We start from the raw sequence: 21780 nt of genomic DNA, 5'->3' as shown, positions 1-21780 counted from the left end.
CAGCTCTTACTTAATAAACATATGATCTTCTTAAATCCTTCTCAGTACTGAACTAAAGTTTTTGCTTGTTTCTTTTAATCTCTCCTATTCTGTAAATTATCACTGTTTCTTTTGAGAGACTGTTCATTTTTCTATTTTTTTAATGCCACTAATTCTCCCAAATTCCTCAGTAATCCTTGCTAATTTATCATATCTGAGAAAGAAAAACCCAGCGGCAGCTTCTTTGGCTACAAGGCAAATAGAAGTGTTTCCCATTATGTGTCCCTGAGACAGAATTTATGATGGGGAATGTGGAGCATATGGGCTGGAAGTCTTCCTTCAGAATGAGAGGGTGAGGGGGCAGCCGTGAGCCCCCTACCAGCCCATCACCCCATACGCCTAGAGGAAATGAACTTTATCTAGGCACAGGCAGCCATAACTGAGGTCTCACTTTCTCAGACAGCTTGCTCACTTTCTTCAAGAGACCACTCCTGTTCTTCTCCTTGGAGTAAGCACTGGCTACAGGGTTGGAATCTTGGTAGGAGAGCGGGGATGTGAGGAGGAGGAGGGGCCAACTTAGAATTGCCTCAAGCACTGACTTTCGATGACTCCCTCCATCTTCAGCCTCACTTCTCTCACGAGCCCCCCAGTTCAACTTAGATGCTTGAGCCTGTCCAAGAATTCACTGAAGATGGCCAGCCCACCTCCACAATGCTAAAGGAGTAGATTCTTGGGAGAAACTTCTCCATTTTAACTGCTCGTCACTCTTATCTAGTTTGCTTTCTAGAAAATTCCTAATATGATTTACTTATTGGTAACACCCACTCGCTGGCCTCTGTGTCCTTGTCTCTTTTGTGACTTCATTCCTCACTGTAATGCTGTATTTTATTTCTCAGAGGGTCTGAGACATAGGGGAGGCAAATGAGTGGAGACGGGAAACCATCTTGAACCGTTGTCCAAGATATATTTCCATTTTTTAAAATTTACATTTTCCCAGTTAAATTAAAGCATAATCAAAATCATAAAAGCATCAATAATATTGAAAAGCTTTGATAGAATTATACATAAAGATGCCACTTTCCTACAAAAGAACAAAAAAGACCTGTTTACCTCATTTTACCTAGCAAGGCTGCCATGTGGTAGGAAGGGAAAGGAAGGTATTAATTTATGAGAATCAACAAAAACAAAGACATCAGGAAGGCCTTTTGGGCCACCTATCATCCCAAACATTCAGTTCCAGATCCCAGCACTTACAGTAACAGGATGCTAAAATGGACTCTCCCTGCCGCAGTTTGACCCGGACATCCATTGGACAGAAATCAGATACCAAAGAAAGTGTGATCAGATGCTGCCTAAAGTGACTTTATAAAGGAACGTCAGATAGCCATTTCTGTGAGTCCTGGGCTTCCAGGCAGATGGAAGCTGTTAGACAGGGACTAGCAAGCACAGAGGAGGTTTGCTGAGGAGATTTCACATCTGCCCTCCCGGAAGGGACAGCCTGGAGAGAGTGGATTTCCACAGGACTCCCAGATGCTGGTTCCCTGCTGTAACATGGAGTCCCAGAATTCCAGAAGGCAAATGGTTCACTGAATAATGTTTTGTTGGTGGAAACAGAAGAAGGTCAATGTGTGGGAATCAGCCCATACTCCCCAACTTTGTTGGGGTGCAGGATGCCAGAATGCACCATGCAGGAGAGAGATCCACTTTACACTGTCACCCAGAAGACAGCCTGGGCAGGGACGGGGCTCTGAGAGCAAGAGCTTCTGAGGAGGGGCTGGGGCTGAGGGCCATGGCCTGGGTGGGGGGGGGGGGGGGGGGGGGGGGGTGGGATGCAAGGGAGCTTCCGTGCTTCTGTGGTTGCGGAAGGGCTCCCAGTGAGACTGAGTTCTAAAGAACCCCTGGAAATTCCAGTTGAGAGTCAGCCATAGCCACTCTTGAAAGAAGATTAAAGCGTTGATTGATATGACAGGCTGATCACATTCTAATTAGTAAATCTAAACTAGGTCTTTTTTACTTAAGGGTGAGCAGAAGGTTCAAATGAATCGTCAAGTGTTTGTCCATGGGCAGGGAAAGATCCCCTTCAGAAAATGCAACTTTAAAGAAGCAGTGGCAGTCAGATATCGTGTTGCATTGTGACCGTATTCCAACTGTTGTGTGATTAAAAAAAGCTTGCTTATTACCTGAGTAGATCTGAGAACATGACAGCAGAGATTGCAAAGTTTTTATCTAGGATTAGGCCTTTTTTTCTTTTTCTTTCTTACAACAGGTACACCTGGAAGCATTAACAAGTGAGGAATGGATCTGAAATCTCCAAATATGCCCAGTTTGGAGTTGTGTGAGCCACTCGAAATAGAGTTTTATGTCCATTTGGCCGAGGTGCAAGATGGACATGTTTTGACCAAATTCCTCTCCATATTAGGTCAGTTTTGATTGCAACCATTGGTTAAGAATTTACATTTAATTCATTTCATTTTTACCTCAAAATAAGCTTCTGATGTTTGACTTAACTTTAATACATATTTACAACTCAGATTTCTATTTTTAACAGGATTAAATTTGCTCTAAACCAGAAAATGAAAGGATCATGCTACTTACAAAGGCGAAAATTGGTACTGTTGAAGTCATATTCAACAGGATGTTGACACATTTTTGAGATATTTTTGCTTTCTTCAAAATCACTAATCATTTAAATAAGTTGAAAATTTACACTGTATTTCTACATTCTTGGTTTTGTTTTTCCGTAACACAAAATATACTACCTCTATTCATATATTATGTACATTTAAGAGTATAGAGAAGCTGGCCTCAAAGAGATCCGGGTTCAAATCACATCTCTGTCATTTCCAGCCAAGAAACTTATCATTGATAAGCCTCAGTTTTTGAATCTGTAGGATGGGAGTAGAAATTGCACTGACTTATGAAGTTGCTGGAAACTATAGGACATACAGTTTGCAAAGTGCCTGGCAGAATGCCTGGCATATAGCAAATGCTTTATTTTGCAAAATGGGTTTTTTAAAGATAATTTTACTCATCTTGCACAGAACAAATCCATTTTACTTTTAAATTATAAAAAAAAAATTAAGCAACCTATTTGTAAGGAGAAAAATGCAAAAACTAGGTTATGTCATTTTTTTTTTAGACTTCTTCCTCTACCATTTATGAGTGATAATTTTTGAGCTGTCCCATTTCAAAACAAGTGGGGGACAGGTTTGATAACTATATCTGGGAGGAGGAAAGGACTATTCCAATGGCTTCCTAAGTGTCTCTCTGCCTATTTTTTTCTTTGTAAATCCATCCTCCACACAGCCTCCAGAATGAAGTTTCTAGCATGCAAATATGATCATGTCACCCCTCTGCAGGAAGGATGGAATTATAAACCCTTTATGACTCATCTCCTTTTCCTTCATCTCTCACCATCCCAATTGTTTCTGGCTCAAGAAACAGTGATCTGCTGGTAGTCTCTACCGTCTCCCACCCCTACTCTTCACCATATACCTTCTCTACTTGTTGACTTTGTTCCAGCTACCCTTTCTCACTACTTCCGTCCAGACTGCCTAACTCTGGAGACACCACATTATGGAAGTATCTGAGGCACACATCCGATCCCCACTGTAAGATGCTCTTCTAGTACAGTCCCATAGTAACTAGCCTCTTTGCCACCCTAGCACTGGGTTTAAAATTGTCCTTTCTTATATCTGTTCCCAACTAGGTCTCCTGAGAGAAAGATTACCCCACCCTCATCTTTGTATGCTCAACACAGAAACTGGCATGTTTTAGGACTCAAAAGACCTTTGTGTGTGAAGCAAAAATGAATGACTTCTTCATTGCACATCCAAGTTGTATGGTAGGTGCTGTTGAATAATACAAGTTAACTTCTATTGAGCCAGCCAATGTACTGGCATTTTATATACATTACCTTATTTATGTCTGAATGTAAGAGTAGATAGCTATTACGGTGATCCCCTGGATGAGGGAATAATTTCAAGCAGGTGAGTATTGCATCTAACGTTAGGGACCTCCAACAAGGCAGGCATCACAATATAATGAAAAGAGAGATGATTAAAAAAGAAGAAGAAGAAGAAAGGAAAAGTTCTAAGAGATCTTTGGACTCTGATGACATAACATCTGGGAAATTACACTGTTCTAGGTTTCATCTGAATTGTGGTGTTTTCTTAGATAGCTAGAACTCTGAGATCTCTGGCCAGACTTTATAATGCTTGCCATTGGGAAGATGTACTGGAAAATGTGGATGTAAGTTCCCTACTAAGTGCCCACTACAACTGATGACCTGAAATCGTCTGATAGAACTTGTAAATTTCTGGAAATGTTTATAGGTAAGCAAGGAAAACTTCTTGAAACATTATACTTGTTTTCAGTCTCTAGTTTTTGTCCTCCCATTCTCTCTTGGACGACCCCCACTTCCAGCTGGATTTTACCACCACCCTTCACGGAAACTGCTTTTTAAAGGTCACCAAGGCTTACACACTGCTAAACCAATGTCACCGAACAGTCTTCCTTTGTCTTGACTTCTTAATTGCCCTGGATGTAGTTTATTGATTTATCCTGACACATGCCCTTCTCTTGGCTTCTAAGAAATGACACTGACCTACACTTCTGGCTTACCTCTTTGTTTTGCTGGTTCCTTCTCAACTCCCAGACCTCTACATTTGTGGGAGGCATCAGGATTCAGTCTTTGGACTGTCTTCTCTCTATACTTAATTCCTAGGTAATCTCTTCTAGACTCATGCTCTTAAATACCACCTGTCTGCCAATGACTTCCTAATTTTTATCTCCAGCCTCTCCCCTGAACTCTGACCTGCGTATCCAACTACGTACTTCACATGTGCATTTTGATTCTCATAGACAGATATGACATGTCCAAAACCAAGATCTTAATATTTACCAGCACTGCCCTCGAACCCAACCATATCCCTCTGTAGCCTGCCCCATCTCAGTCAATGGTGACTCCAATCTTCTGGCTGTTGGGTCAGTGCCATCCTTGAGTCCTCTTTCTCTTACCATCATCCCTTAGTCCATGAGAAAATGTGGTCAGTTCTACCATACATATACATCCAGAATTAAATTAATCTTAATAACTTTCAGTGCTACCAATCCTGGCCCAAGCCATAATCATCTCTTGCTCAGATTACTGCAATAACCTCCCAACTGGTATTCTTGCTTCTGTCTTTGATCCCTTACAGTGTATTTTCCACACAGTAGTCAGAATGATCCCGTTACAAACTAAGTCAGATTTTGGCACTTCTCTGCTCAAATCCTCAAGAGCTCCCATGGACTTAGCACAACCAAGACCGTCAAGTCCTCATCAAGACCTACGAGGCCCTCTTTGATCTGCCCTTCCAACCACCTTGACAGTCACTTCAGTGACCTCATGTTGCTTCTTCCCCCTCCTTCTTTCTGATCCACTGCCACTGGTCTCCTTGCTATTCTGCAAACATATCAGACACACTCCCATTTACCAGCCTTTGAACTTGCTGTTCCTTCTGTTCCAAACTCCCTTCCTCTAGATATCAATAGGGCCAACTTCCTCGCTTCCCTCATGACTGACTCAAAAGTCACCTTCTAATAAGAGCTTTCCCTGGCTACTCTACCAAAAATATTTATCTTGATGATTTTCTGTCTTCTCCCTTTGAAATGAGCCAGGGATTTTGGTTGATATCGATCACTACTGTATCCCCCGGGGTCGAAATCAGTGTCAATACATAAGAGGTGCTTAATAAATAATTATTGAATGGATTAAACATTCAATAGTGAAAGTCACTACCTATCCCATATTCATACTTCCTAGTTATCAGTGACAAATCTCCAAAATCACAACCCTGAAAATCCAAAAGCTGTTTTTCAAGCTTGACTTTAACGGTGCTTTCAATTAGCAAACCAGGTGGCTCCAAACTTTATGATGTCTGGAAAGGCATCAAGCACACAGATTTAGGGATGGAGTCCAAAAGCTCCAATACTTCTGATCTCTTACAAACGTTAAGAGTCCGTCCCCACACCTTTCCTGGGGCATAGTTTGCTAATTTCCAAATGGGATATATGATCTCATGCAACCCAAGTACTTATGCAGAGTTACAGAATAATTTTAAACTCAAAAACCGCCAGCAGTAATTTGCATGAAAAAATTTTTAAATGAATATTTCAAAGCATACATTTTAAAGTAATTCAAACATTGAAAGTGTTCACTGTAGCTCTAAAATTAAGAATCTTCAATGGCACGCTGATTCTTTTCCCACCAGGTAAGAAAAATGAAGTATGGTTAGAGAATTTGAGGAACAGGTGGCAATATGGAGGGAGGTGAAGGCACACAGAATTGTGTTGATCAACTGAAGTTCTCCTCTTTCTGGCCAAAGCCTCACTACCCCCAAATACACACACACACACACACATCAAACCCTCAGAAACACTCATTCCAGATATTAGAGTGCGAGCGATTTTCACAACATATTTACTTTTAAAACCTCTTCCCAAATTCAATGATACAAGTAGCTGCCAGGCTCTCTTCAGCCCCATTCCCATTCCCCCAACCTCTCCACCAGACCCACACTCCCTATTTGCACTAAAATGATACAGTGAAACATCCACAAGTTTAGCATGGATAATCAGTGGGAGAAAGAGCTGGAAGCTAAGACTCCTGGTTTCTTTCCCCAAGTCTGTGCAGGAAATGAAATGGCCTTTAGCAAGTCACCTGGACTCTCTGGGACTCAGCTTCCTCTTCTGTGTGGGGCCTGGGAAGGGTGTCACTGGACTTTAGTCTCCCACAAGCTCCATCAACGCCCTACTCCTCAATGGGACCTAGTAACTTATTTTACAAACTTATAAAACAAAGTTTCCATTCACGTCTCCTAGGCGCCTCTTCTAACCAGATTGCTGCTCCTGAGTCCCTACATTCTAGATATTTTGTTACTGACACTGGGTTGGCATTAATGATCCTTTACCTCCAAAATTCTATTAAAGAGACAGAAGAAGTGAGTGAGAGAGAACATTTTCATTTCAGTAAGCATCCCTAGCATGACTCAGGGGCAGCGGAATTCCAGCCTGCATCTTTTTATGCCAGGTCAGTCCACACCGACACTTACTGTGCTGGGTAAAGAAGTCATTGGACACCTGCCTCGTGAACGCAACAAGTTCCATTTTTTTTTATCCTTTTTATCTTCACAGTCATCTATTTATGTCAAGAAAGGAAACATATGAGCACAGCATCTGTTACTAGAGTGACACAATTACCAAATACTTTCATAAGAGGAAAAAAATCGACAATAAATCCGGGTTAGCTGTCAGGTGTTTTAGGAGACAAAACATTAGTCTTTCAATCACAGCGTCTTGTTTAAGCTGAACATATGGTGCTGCCGGCAGAGGATCACCAGCTCAGCCTGGTCTTTGACGGGCGTAACAACCACAGAAATGTCACCTCCTCTGAATTGGAAGAGAAAAGTAGGTTTCTCTCACAATGCCAGTCCAACCCCAGCCCCTCCATCCCTATAATAAGCAGGTAACAGATTCCAGCGACTTCATCATTGGTTCCTTTTCCCCCATTGTTGGAATCTACGTAAATTAAATGACAGATATGGAGGAGTCCTTTACTTTTCCCAGGGACTAAATTTAGACAAAATATAATAAATTCCAGCCACAACAAAGTAGTAAAAGTTCAAGGCAATTCATCATTGGTTACTTTGTCACTACTATTGAAATTTATGTAAACTGAATGTCTGCTTCTGGAAAATTCCTTACTTTTTTTCTACAGCTAAACGTAGATAACTATAGGTGATCACATAAATATTCTGATTATTTGTTTTGCTCTTTTTCAGGATACAATCAACAGGTCTACGTGATTCTTTATTAAATTTGATTTAAGTTTATGGACGTCTTAGTCTTCAGATGGGGAGGAGGAGGGACAGACAGAGGGAAACTGCAGTTTGAGAGATTGCATTAGTCCAAAAAGAAGTAACAGTTATCTTGTAGTTTGGATACTAACAACTTATTTTAGAGAAGCCGTTGCATTCTCTATACCCTGCAGATGCTCAACACTGGCCCACAGACACGCCCAGCTGGAGTTTTGCTCCAGCCCAGCTGTCTACCTCCACCCTGCACGTTACCCCACCACGCGCCTAGGTGCCCCTGTGGTGAAGCCGCGGAAGGCGGGCAGCGAGCCGTTTACCTGCCAGGCTGCCCGGCCTCTGGAGGGTGGCCGTGGCATACAGCTCCTGCGAGTGCTTGCTGTACTGCTCGGACGCGTGGACCAGGCGCTTGGTGGGCGACAGGGTGGCGTACGTGCCGATGGTGGAGCTCAGCTGGTGGATGGGCGAGGAGGAGATGGTGGACTGCACGGTGGGGGGCGAGGTCACGCGGATCGGGGACAGGCCGGCCGAGGACACGACGATGTTGATGGGCGAGCTGGTGCTGTAGGACTTGGCCAGACGGCTGGGCGACTGCTTGGGCGAGGAGCCGCGCGGCGCGGCGTAGGCGGCGCCCTCGGGGGCCGAGCCGCCGCGCTGCAGCTTGGTGGGCGAGCCGCCCTGGGGCGCGGCGAGCGGGGAGCCCCCGCGCGGCGGCGCGGGCAGCGTGGAGCTCGAGTAGTAGAGCGCGGCGGCGGCGGCGGCGGCGGGCGGCGCGTCGGGCAGGTGGAAGGCGCTGCCCAGGCTGGGCGCGAACGGCTCCCGCGGCGGCGGCGGCGGCGGCGGCGCGGGCTCGGGCCCCGCCAGGTGCCCCGCGCGGCTCGTGGTGCCCTGTGCGCGGGAGAGCAGAGAACACGCGCGCTTAGCCAGCGGAAGCACAGGGCCCCACCCGCACAGCCCGGCCCCGGCGAGGGAGGGATACCTGGGCGCTCGGGGGGCCCAGAAAGCAAAACCGCGCGTTCGATCGAGACGCACACGCGCCTTGATCTTTCCCTACAGAAAGAAAAACCAGCTCGCCCAGGCCGGCTGACAGTGGGATGGGAATCACGTCTGGCGAATGGGACAGGATTCCGCTTACATATCTAACATGTTTCTGGAATAGCAGAGGCATCGCATTGGTCACATAAAGATTTTAAAAGGCCACCCAACAGAGCCATCATGATCCACTTGAATGCAATCACGATCTGTTAGTTTTAAAGAGAAATCCAAGCATTAAATCCTTTCTCCCCTACCTCCACGGTCATTTCATTGGATGCAGTGTCTACCTCCAAAATGGCCTAGTTGCATACTTATCTGGAGAACATCAAGAATAAACATACTTCGTAGATCTTAATTCTGTTCTATTGTCACGTTGATTCTTGCTTTTGGACAAGGAAAGTTACAAGGAGCGGAAAATATTAAGTAGGAATAAATACGCTTGGTCTTTAAGTATTAAAAAAAAAGCCTTTCTAGAGGATTCAGAGCAATTGTAAATGGAAAGACTAAAAAAGCCTCTTTTCTAGATTTTAACGCTGGGCTCCAAATCTTTCAGCATCTCTCTCTCTCCAGCTCGCTTTTAAGAGCCCCCTGCAGCTGTGTCTTCAGATTGAAAGCCAGTTGCTTCACATTTATTTACAAGAACACAAAAGACAACAAGGGCCGGGGTGGAGCTGGAGAGACAGTTGGAGGGGAAAGCACTCTCTTTGAATCTTGTCCAGAGACAAATTTGCATTCGAATGAAAACACTACATTGTCAACCACTTCTGGGCAGGAGGGATGGGACCTTCCAGGCTTTCCCGGAGGAGCAGAAAGATTTTTGAGAGCAGGCTGGTGTGAAAAGGGAATAGGACTGTACACACACACACACACACACACACACTCACACACACACACAAGCTGGGAAGGAAGGTTGTGAAATTAGGGGTGGGAACTGGGTGGGGAGGAAGAAGCGGGTGAGATGGAGGGAAGGGGGTGAGAAACTGAACAGATGCTAGTCATTAAAAGTTTCAATTATGCCTCTCCACCCGTTTTGGAATGGCAATTGGCAAAGAACAGACTGGGCAGTTGTCATCTGCACATACACAGCATTCCAAATTTTATCTGGGATGTCAGGTTCATGTGAAGATCGGAGGGAGTTAATTGAGCAACATCAAAGCTTTTATTAAGGGCAGCCTGGAACAAGAGGAAGACAATTTGTTGAAAGGCATTCTCTGCATGCCAGGTGTGTGTGTGTGTATATGTATTTGTGTTTATATATGATGTATATATTTTATATATTTGCACATGTGTATAAATATATATGAATGTAAATAAATGAATATACATATTATTAATCCACTCACAAAAATTAATTCCTTAAACCAAACTCTAGTCAGGCTCCTCTGAACACTTTTCTTGACTAGGTCCTGATTTGGGAGCTTCTGTATTCATCTCTGCATTGTCCAGTTTTAGCAAGAATCCTGCTAAGTCAATTTAGCCAGAACCTCCTATTCCCCCTGTCTGACCACCCTCCACATCTGCTCCAGTTCCTCATCTCCATCATCCCCCACCACCCCCCAGGTAATGTCTGACCACCTTGGCTTGTCTTCTGCAAGAATCCTGTTAGGTCTGTGTAGCTGGAACCTCCTTGACCCCCGATGTTTCCTCGTAGTAATTCTCCACCCGCGGACCCCCATCCTGCCCCTTGGCTATAAAGTCCCACTTTCCCTTGCTGTATTTGGAATTAAGCCCAGTTCTAAAGTGAGGTCACTTTTCCCCATTGCAATAGTTTTTTTCTGAATAAAATCTGTATTTCCGACTTTAATTACTGTCTAGCTGTTTCTTCTTTAACACCACAGAGCAATTATTTTGAGTTTCACGTAGGAGTGAAAGTCAAATGTAAGCTCCACGATTATGTCCCATGATGTGCCTCCAGCAATGACAGCAGGGCCTGGTGCCTAGCAGAGATGCCATGAATATTTGTGGAATGAATGGAGGGATGGTTAATACAGCTGGTCCCAAGGCTTTGGCACTGAGGGTTCTCTTGTGTGGAAGATGGTGGAGAAGCTCTGTAGAACTGGTGTGCTCACCCTGAACCCCAGAGATATATTCTAGCATCATCCAGAGTCATGGGCGGCGCTGCCTAGACCCAGTTTTGCTTCCTTCCCAGTGGAAGTTCTGAGTGTGAAATATATAGACTGGGCTTCTCAATCTGGCTTCATATTTTAATCTCCAGGGGGAGTTTTTAAAAAAAATCTCAGGACTCCTGCTATGCTCTAGCCATTTAACTCAGAATCCCTGGAGGTGGGACTCAAGCATCAGGCGTTTAGGAAGCTCACCAGGTGATTCCAATGTGCAACCAAACAGGAGAACAAGTCATCCTTAGAGCAGTGGCTTCCAAGTGTGGTCCCTGTCCCTGATCAGAATCAGAATCAGCATCACCCCACCTTTACTGAATCAGAAACCCTGGGAAAGGAGCCCGGGGAGCTGTTTGAACAAGTTCTCAAGGTGATTATGGGGCTCGCTGAAGTTTGCAAGCCACTGATCTGGAAGAGACTCTGAGTCAGGGGTCTGAAGGGGGCCTGAGAGTCTGCATTTCTAACAATCTCTGGAGGAGGCAGATGCTGTGGTCTGAGAACTACCGCTGAGCAGCAGACAGGGACCTTCTTCCTTCTCTTTAATTCTGAAGCTCTGCTGGGGTCTGAGCAACATTTAGTGGTGCAGAACCTCACTGGTAAGTGGCAGAAAAGCCTCAGACAGGAATTTCTGTAAACCCTCCCAACAGGAGCATAAGAGGAGAAAGAATCCCAGAGGGTCGAAGGAGGATCTCCTGCTTACAAAAGAACAAATACTTTTTGTTATGCCTTGAATATATAACATTAATAATAACCCTATAATGATGCTATTACCAAGTAGCATAATTTCTAATAAAATAAATACTAAAGTATACCAATATAAACTAAAACGTATTATGTAGTATTCTAGTATTTAAATATTAGAATGGCGTGGCTACAAGGAAAACGCTGAATACATTTTGCAAACATTTTTTTTTTCCTTTTAATCTGTTGGAACTTCTTGTTTCACGAGGGCCAACTTGAATGTTATTGTCTCATAAGATTCCTTCAATGGCCCCAGATCTGAGGCATTTTGAGATCTGCCACACTAGCTCATATTTTGACAGGCTATAACAGCCAATTTGGAATCTATTAAATATTGTAGGATCTTGGTGAAATTTGGAGAAATTTTTTTATATGAAAAAATAAAAACATACACAATAAAATTTTATATACTCTTTAAGATAGGTGTTGTTCACGTTGGAAGTGTTCTATATCTGCACTGTCCAGTGTGGTAGCTGCTGGACATGTGGGCCTATTGGCTACTTGAACTGTGCACTGGATTTGAACACATTTAATTTGAGTTAATTCAAATTTAAATAGGCAAATGTGGCTAGTGGCCACCTGACTGGACTGCACAGTTGCATAAGCCCTTCTGCAGTTTACAATAAGTAATCCAGGGATGTCATATTCCATTCCGATGGCCTCTGGAGTATTAAGTGCCTAAGGATAATTCTTTGGCTAAACAGAGAAATCTGTTTTTTAGCACTGATTGGACAAAAACAGTAAGCTTTCAGGAGCTTGTTTCCACTCTTGTGTTTATGTTTTGTTTCATTATGTAATTTCATTTAGCAACTTTTCACCAGTTAGAGATGCAAAAGTCTGCAACTCAAGCCTACTACAAAATTCATAGGATGGTTTATTACTACCTAGATCACTGTATTAAAAATAATATAAACACATTTCACCCCACACAGAATTCCACTCACTTTACTGTCACAGAAGCTAAATTCTACTTTAAAAGTATGTTAACACTATAAAACTGTGAATCCAATTTTAAAGTCAGAATTCCAAAACTTCACTTTTTTTTTAATTAATGACTAGTACACCCTTTTCTTCTATAAGCATATTTGGAATTATGTGTGAAAACTGAAAAAATATTTTGTTGATGCTGAGACACTTAAAAGAAAAACGACAACAGAAATTTTTAGAAACACACGGAGCAGATTAGGCTGAAATACTGTCTTGGATCATGGTATGGGCTATTGACAGGGACAATTCCTGTTGGCGTCTTCATTCTCAGCTCTTTGGATCAGACTCAACCCAAAGGACTACTTTATTTGCTTTTCCTCTCCTCCAAAATGGGGGCCCTAGCTATGTGAAATTAACAAGGAAGGAGAACATCGTCAAGTAGACCCTCTGGTTAAATAGTTTCTGATAGGTAGAGTTTGATGCACATTAAATGTCATTCCTTTCTGGCCTCCCATTATGGGAAATTCATCAAGAGAAAAATGAAACATTACATCCAATTCCAATGGACAATTTCTGTACATTATACCTCAAGTAAAAAAGAAAAAAAATGGTAGGAAATTTTTTAATGAGACGACCCATATATACAACTCGTCAAAACACAACAATTAAATATTTCATCTGCATTATTGTTTACATATACGTTTCAGATGGGTCAGATTTAGGATATACTACAGTTGTGATTTTTATACTATATATTTGCATGCATATAGTTATTGGTACACTGAGGCCTCCTGTGTAATTGTAGAGTACATTTATACCTATTTGATGGAAGTGTTTTAGGGGAGGATGTATTTTCAAATTGTAATAGAAAGAACATTGAAAAATTTAGGCAATACATACATTATTCGCAACACTCATTAACAGTACTCAAGTTCCATGCATTAATTCACTCATTCACTTGACAAACCATTAACTAGAACCTACTCTATTCCATGTACCAGTGAGGAGTTTGTTCTTGAAGGTCTCTCTGCAATATCCTCTTACATGGAGTATTTTACCTTGACATTATTTTAGAGATCTATCATTGCTGTATTTTTGTTTGTACAGAATACTATCTGGTTCACAATTAGGACATTGTTTTTTTTTGGGAACTCTGAGCCCCTGAAAATATGGTGCTCTTGGATCAGCATGTGACATTGGCCTCAATACCGAGCACAGTTCTTTCCCATCACTTCACATTGTATCTGTAGAGGGGGTAGGGTTGGCATGAGGTGACAAGGGGAACAAATTCTCCAAACTTGGAAACTTATTTAATCTTCATTCTTTGGGGATTTGGCAGTGCAAAAAATCAAAACAAAAACATGAAATGCTTACAGCTGGTTAACAAAAGACTTGACAGCCTGGACACTCTCAGGAATCTTGACTTCAAATCATGAGTAAGCAGTGCCACTGAGCAAAACCACATTTTATAAAGCAGGTCCATGATTTACGGGCAGTGCTTGTGAAGACACATTTTGACCTGCCAAGTTTCCTGGGGATCATCAGCAAGGCCCCTAACTCTGGGTCAGGAAGAATATTTGCCCAGAATGCTGGGCAGCCAGGCCAACAATGTCAGGAATGGGGAACTGGAGTCCCTGTTTTGTGGCTTCCCGGAGGAACCCTAATGACTTGGGATCAGCAGTCGGCTCTCCCATCAGCCGTATTCATCACATTTCTTTTTCTGGGATGGCCACCAGGCTGGCCAACCTAATCATTCATGGTGTCTCCTTTCTGCAGATAATCCTGGCGGTGGTACCTAAGGTCACTGCTGGGATGAATGTTCCTGGGCGAAAACAGGGTCATGAGAGGCAAAGCCGGCAAACACATTTCAAAGGAAGGTAGAGGCAACAGGGCCAGAGCCACAGAAGATCCACAACAGACAAATATGGCATTGAATTTGGTGAGGGAGGAGTTGGGGCTGGTTTTTGAGGGAATGAGGTGCAGAGAGGAGTAAGTGGGGACTGGGTGATGAGAATAAAAGCAATGACTGAAGAATATTCTTCCAATGAATTAAGAAGCCTTAACTTTTAAACACTGAAAAACAGAACATGGCTTTAAGATGATGTCTTTGAAGAAATCCATTTCTAAACCAGATTGTTCTGGTAACATGATGTAGTCATACCAGCTACATGCTGCTGATTAAAATGTCTCAGAATTTGCTGAACTGTTCGAGGGTAAGACGGCACAGGGTGTTAGGCTCACACACGCATATGGACAAAGCCATTTCCTCTCCCAACCTGGAAACCAGGAGAAATCATCAACTCCAAAATGCAGTCCTATTTTGGTGTTATACGAAATGTTCCTATAATATAATGCAATTACAATGAACCTACATCCTCAAACAAATTTTGTGCCCTTGAATTTACTCCTTGGGATGAAGTGAATTTGCTTGAACGCTATGACCATTGCTCCCCCAAATTTGACAACTTCTCTTTTGAAATTGTCTTCAGAAGGAATGCCACTCTTTAAAATAATTCCCAAGGTAGAAAATCTTGGTACTGCGAGAAAGGTTTGATGTTGGAAATAGCCAAGTAAAACCATCAAGCACCTTGTCTAGCAATTCCCTTGAGGAGTGATGGTTTTGGTAAAAACTAATATGAAGCAGAGAGTAAGCAGACTGCCTCTGTGTGCAGTTCACACCCTGTCGCTGGAGTCATCACCACTGGGATGAGGAAAGGAGGGCTGGGTTTACCTGGCGGTGGCACTGCCCTAACATTGAAAGGTGGTGCCCAGAGCAAATGAAACGTAAGTAACTGAAAAACAAAGGTGCTTGGGAGGAATTCCTTCCTCAAATGAGAACATCTCAACTAAAACGACCAAAAGAGCTACTGTAACCTCGGGGATAATAACGAAGACCCTCTCTGCTTTCTCTTTGCATGAAGCTTCCAAAATTATGGAGGGGAGAGAGAGTGAGAGAGACAGAGTGAGAGTTAGTTAGAGAGAGAAATCTTGCAAACCACATTGTCCTTGTCACTATAGCCAGTAGGAGGTGACAGTGGACACATTCTCCCAGGACCTGTAAGCCACTAGTACAAACAGGGTGGTGCCGATTTTGGCATCCTGAGTACTGTTTTTTCCTTCCCTCTGACCTCCCTTTATAAAAGTATGATTAGGGTCATTATCAATAAATGTTTTGAAAAGTATTTCATATGGCTATGAAAAGAGTCTACCAAAGGAAAGAAAATAAAGAAGAAAAAAAAAACAAAACAATGACATAAGTGTCTTATTGAAATCTACCTTGAAGAATATATAAGGAGGGATTTCTTGATGGCAACTCTTTCTAAAAAACTGCATGAGCCTTGGCAAAAATATACTGCACAAAACTTGTATTTCAGCAAGAGGCTCATTTAGTATAACTTTAATAACCCAAATATTTGCTCAGAAGGCGAAATATTATAGTAAAACACATATGCACCCTCCCTGCAATGAGAAACATTTCAGTTATTGAAGCCAGATTAAATATATTTACACTGGAAAGAGGTAACAGAAGGAGACAATTTTAAAGCAGAGCAATGAGCAGGGATTTCCAATAGGTAGTCATCTGAAAACTACCTTAAAAACAAATAAACTGCCAGTTCCCACAAATATGCCAAGGAAAACATAATACAAAATGACATGATTTCCCTTCTAAACGTTGCATAAAGTATATATTCTACACTAAACAATCTCTGTAATTTTGTGTTTTCTAAGTTTGTTAGTGACTTTTCTTTTTACCTAATAACTACTACTTTCACAATTAAGCAAACTGGAGTGATGTCACCCTAGCTGTCTGTATAACCCTCCCCATTCAACGATCAATAACCAGGTATTTAGGGGCCGGCCCCATGGCCAAGTGGTTGGATTTGCACTCTCCGCTTCAGTGGCCTGGGGTTCACCGGTTTGAATCCTGGGCACAGACCTGGCACCACTCATCAAGTCACACTGAGGCGGCATCCCACATGCCACAACTAGAAGGACCTGCAACTAAAATATACAACTATGTACTGGGGAGCTTGGGGAGGAGAAGAAGAAGAAAAAAAAGAAAAAGATTGGCAACAGATGTTAGCTCAGGTGCCAATCTTAAAAGAAAAATAAATAAACAGCTGTTTAATGGGGATTTGCTCCTCCTTTGCACCAAGTTGGTCTCTGTGGCCCTCCTGCCACCATCCATGGAGTCCTTCACGTCTCTGACCTTCACATCTACCTGACATGAGCGTGCACCAATAGGCAATGTTCCAAACTCAACGAACACATACGTCTCTGGCAGAAGTGCCCAGAAGGTATATTTATAATTATCATATAATGTAAATGAGGGCTTTCAAGACATAAAAGTCAATGCAACATTCAATATATAGCCCAGATCCAAAAGAAACGACAATTTTGCTTCTCAAAAAGCTTACTGCGGGCCAGCCTTGTGGCACAGTGGTTAAGTTGATGCACTCAGGCCAGCGGCAGGGGCTCACAGGTTCAGATCCTGAGCATGGACCTACACCACTCATCAGCCATGCTGTGGCAGCAGCCCACATATAAAATAGAGGAAGACTGGCACAGATGTCAGCTAGGGTGAATCTTCCTTAATTAAAAAAAAAAAAAAAGAGGAAGATTGCACAGATGTTAGCTCAGGGCTTATTGCTTTTTTAGAGTACCTGCTATTGTTCAGTTTTATTTTACAGAACCATAGCACCATTCTTAATTTCCTGCAGCAAGCAGGCATCTCTCTGGGATTATGAATGTGCAGACACCTACCTCAGTTCTGCTGGAGAACATGACAGTGGTCTTAAAACCTTTACGTCCCTGCATGCTTTCCCAGTGCCCTTTAGACAGATGCATACTTTCATGTTTCTTGCATATTTTCTTTCTTTGATGGGCGAAATGCCTGGTGAGGCTACTTTATGTTTGGACATGGAGAGAAACCAACATTTTTCGAGTGACTCATCTGTGCCAGAAGTTGTATATTCAGCATTTCATATAATCCATAGGAAATTTTATGTGAGTGGAAGCAGGCAAAACTTGGAGGAGAATCAACTTCTTTATCCTCTCACTACGCACAGCTTTTCCAGTATGCTTATAAAGCATAAGGCTGGGGTTTGAGGAACCCGGTGAACATTTGGTGAACCCTGGGCCAGTGACTAGGGATATGGAGCTTAATTTTGTATGGTTTCCATTCTTGAGGCAAGGCGATCTGATGGGAAGAAGCAGACATCCCTGCACTTAACTATAGGGTATTATTTGTGAAATGACAGAATGATGTTTTCAGCACATAAGAAAGGCTAGGTTGTTCTTTGCTCAAAATTCTCTACTGGCTCCTCACTTCACTCCGAGTAAAAACAAGATCCTCACTCTGATTGATCTGGTCTTGAATCCCTTCAAAAACCCCACACCCCACTCTAGCCACCTTGGCCTCCTTGTTCTTCCGTCAACATGCCATGCCACCTCCTCCAGGAGCCATTGCATTTGCTGTCCCCTAAACAGCTTCTTCCCTCTTCTCCTTCATGTCTTTGCCTGTCACCTTCTCCACAAGGCCCCACAGGCCACACCCCATCCTGCACTTGGGATCCCACTTGTCCTAGTCTGCTTTCATTTCCTCCTCACAGAAATCATCACCTTCTAACAAATGATGCGATTTACTTATTCACTGGGTTGATACTCTGACTCCCTGTCACTGATTCTAGAATAGTTCCTTGAGGACAGGGATAGTGTCTACTGTCTTTACTTCTCCATCCAAGCAGATACAACAGCTCATGGCATACAGTGGGCATACAATAAACCTCCCGAATGCACTAAAGAATGACCCAGAGATCTACACATGGAACTGGAAGAGCAGCTCTATTTTGATTGGGGTACCTCACAAGAGCCACACAAGGTTGACCTGGAGGAGGAAAGGAAGGATGGAGGGGGAACCTACACAGCCTGTTCAGAGGGCGGGGCAGGGAGTCTGCAGGGCAGCTGAGCAGACTTCTGGGGGCAGGAGAAAAAATAGCTATAAATCAGCTTCTGTCACTTCCCAGAAAGGCCTTGGGGTCTGATGGGGAGGATCTTACACTCTCTCTCCTCCAGCCCAGCCCCATGAATTCATCCTAGAGTCTAAGGAGAATGACTTCCAAGGATTTTAGTTAGGGTAATGCCAGAGAACTAATATTTTATGGCAGTTTTTGTGACTCATAGTTTTCCTCTCTAGCTGATACCATAGGGCAATGTGGGTTACACCTGTATCACTGGGGCCTGACACAGGGTCTGGTGGTGCTCACTCAACAAACACTGATTATCTTGAATAAGCTAGAGTTTCTTAAAAATTGGAATTAGAATTTTTGAACATTTAGGAGACTCCTTTGAAATGGCATTGTGATATGATTTATGAGCCAGACAGAGAATCCTTCGCTTTACTTTAGGATTATACATTTTCTTTTAGGAAAAAAAATGAAAGGTGTTTCTGGTGATTGATTATTGACCTTATCAACTTGGTCTGGCATCTATTAGCTATAGTTTGAACTTTACTAGCCCTTTTGGCACTTTATGGCTACAGGATATTCTAAAAATTAATCTAGCTTTAGAGGAATGAGCTCTACCACCATTCAGAATATTGGAAAGAATGTGCCACAGGGCTCTACAAAACCACTGGAATAAAGGGATTCCCAAGAAAATCTGAACAAGGGAGATGTTATGGGAATGGGGTATGGCCTCCCCACTTTCAAAGTTATAATGTTACATGCAAAGTAAAAATACTGGTCACTTGTTTAACATTTCTCTGATGTTATTTTGAAGTCACAGGTCCTATAGGGTGTTCAATGAAACATTCCTTCCATCCCATAGCACACTAAAGCTAAAAGTAAATCACGGCACCTATATCGCCACTTAGCTGAAATAAAGAGGATTACATATTCACCAATAGCCTCAATCCTGTTAATCAAGTGGATTAGAACAACTCCCTGGTTTGAATATTCAGACTTCTTCATCCACTTGTCTGTCATGTAAATGAATATCCAGTAAACTTTGCCTCAACTTAAATTATCGCCCTGAACACACACATTTGTAGATGCTTTCAAACTATAACTGATGACTTCTAATACAAAGCATCCATAGCTTCACCACTGAGTTACACTTTCTGGTTAAACTTTAAAGCAGACTTTTCACATGAGGCCTAATCTCATCATTTTGAGCTTCTCCTATTTTACTCCCATGGCAATTAGCCGATGACAGAATTAACTCCAACAAGTGGAACTCCAACAACATGGAAGCAGATAAATCAGCATAATGCTTGTCCACATTTATATACTTCTTCATAATTTCAAGATGTAGATGCATTTAATTGAAATGGTCAATATATAAAAGGAAACCTATGAGATGCTCCCTCTTGGAATGATTAGATTTCAATTCAGTCAAGATTCTGTTTCCATTCCCGAGGCTGCTACCTTAAAATGGAGCCTGACAACTTCCCTAAATGTGACGAGCTTGACTTTTCTCATCTTTAAAATGTAGATGTTAATACAGCTCTGATGTGGGGATAAAATAAGAGAATGAATGGAAAAGAGATTACTTCTGGGTGCTTAGCAAATGGTGGCTATTAATTTTATAAGTAAGAAAGCTTTAATTTAACAGCTAGTCATTACATAGCTATGTGTGAACTGGGCTTACAAAATGTTAACAGGTAAGTTGACCAGTTCACTGATTTTTCATTTTATATTGATATTTCCATTTTCCATAATGCTCAGCTAAGGGAATACAGATTCTTTTTTTAGTTGATTCAGTCTTTTCAACTAGAATTACAGGAGACATATATTTCCGAGAAAAAGCCAAAGCATGAGTAATACGTGAGTTCAAGATAAAAATAAAAGAAGGTAGAAATTTATTATTTTACTAGCTACATGTCTGAAAAGTTCTAGGGAATTGGTAAAAGCTAAATTCAGATGTGATAGGTTAATTTATGTAAAAAATATTCCTTACTTCTGAATGTGGCCTCTTGGATTTAGGAGTCTGGCCAGATGTAAGGGTACAAGAAAGGCTGTAATCCACATGTTTGCTTGAGTGTATTCCAAGACGATCAGTGTATCATGGTCAATGCTAAAACACTTACATCTTTCTTGGAAAGAATTCAGATTAGTAGCCACTACTTTTTACCAAGAGCTGACTCTAATTGCAGCTAATAAATTTGTGCAGTGAAACTATCACAGCAAGTACACACCTTAAAGAAACATTTGAGGGCACATTTCAAAGTCAAACTTGACAAAGTGTAACTCTTCCTAAACTAATGACAATTATCCTCCAAATAGTTCTGTATACTTGATTATGCATTTATACTATGTTCCCTTCTACAACTAACCCCACGGAATAAGTTCATGGTTTTTTTAGGAGAAAAAAGTTGTCCCAGGTGCACGCACAAACTCAGAATGTATGTCATATTTATATCGCATATAGACTCAGAAATAGTAACTAGACACACATTCGCATATTCACACAGATAAAATATATACAATATAGATACAGCATGAGCAACTCACAGATATTTCTAAAGAAAACATGTTTACAATTCGGTGTTACTCTATTCGATTATTCATCCCCTTCACTCACAGCACGGAAGGCATCTTTTATAATTTGTGGGACATGCCTAAGAAAGGCAGGAAGGTGCACCACGGCCACCTCACAGCCCTGCTCCCTGTCTGTTCCCTTGGAGCCCACGCACCAACATGGCAGAGGGCCCCCTTCCCACACGTACCTGGCTGAAGCTCTGGCCCGCACCTCGGGCTTGTGTGCTGCGGGCAGGGAGCTGCGATGGGGCTGTTTCACCCAGGGCCAGGGTCTGGTTGCTATGGTAGCTGGCCGGATACTGGAAGGACCCTTCAGATTTGGAATTGAGCTGAAGTGCACTCTGGGAGAGCAGGCTGGGTCCTGCATTGAAAGTCATTTAGAGCAGTAAGTGACAGCCTCAGTGAAGCAGAAATGACATGTATTATTTATTGAGAGTAGCCTAGAATTATCAGACGCACATGATTCCAGCCATCTATGCTTTGAATTCTGAGAACTAAAATGACCATATAATTCGACTCCAATGCTTAAATGAGATTTTTTTTTTTTTGGCAGTTTAAAAGTTCTTGAAAGAGTAGTTTTTTCAAACG

At 42.3% G+C, this 21780-nt stretch overlaps 1 protein-coding gene across 4 annotated transcripts in view; it reads right to left on the bottom strand.

The window, feature by feature from the left end:
* Positions 1-21780, bottom strand: part of CTNND2 (catenin delta 2) — an 881420-nt gene that overhangs the window by 374048 nt on the left and 485592 nt on the right. For all 4 annotated transcript variants that reach the window (XM_046672368.1, XM_046672371.1, XM_046672369.1 and 1 more), the window contains exons 6-7: positions 21381-21553; positions 8153-8720 (exon numbers count right to left, since the gene is read on the bottom strand). In XM_046672368.1, coding sequence (XP_046528324.1) covers positions 8153-8720; positions 21381-21553 — 741 coding nt within the window. The remainder of the gene's footprint in view (positions 1-8152; positions 8721-21380; positions 21554-21780) is intronic.

This window comes from Equus quagga, chromosome 9 (genome assembly GCF_021613505.1).
Source record: "Equus quagga isolate Etosha38 chromosome 9, UCLA_HA_Equagga_1.0, whole genome shotgun sequence".
Lineage (NCBI taxonomy): Eukaryota > Metazoa > Chordata > Mammalia > Perissodactyla > Equidae > Equus > Equus quagga.
The sequence above is the reverse complement of the archived record's forward strand: the minus strand, read 5'-3'. Positions and strand labels throughout refer to the sequence as shown.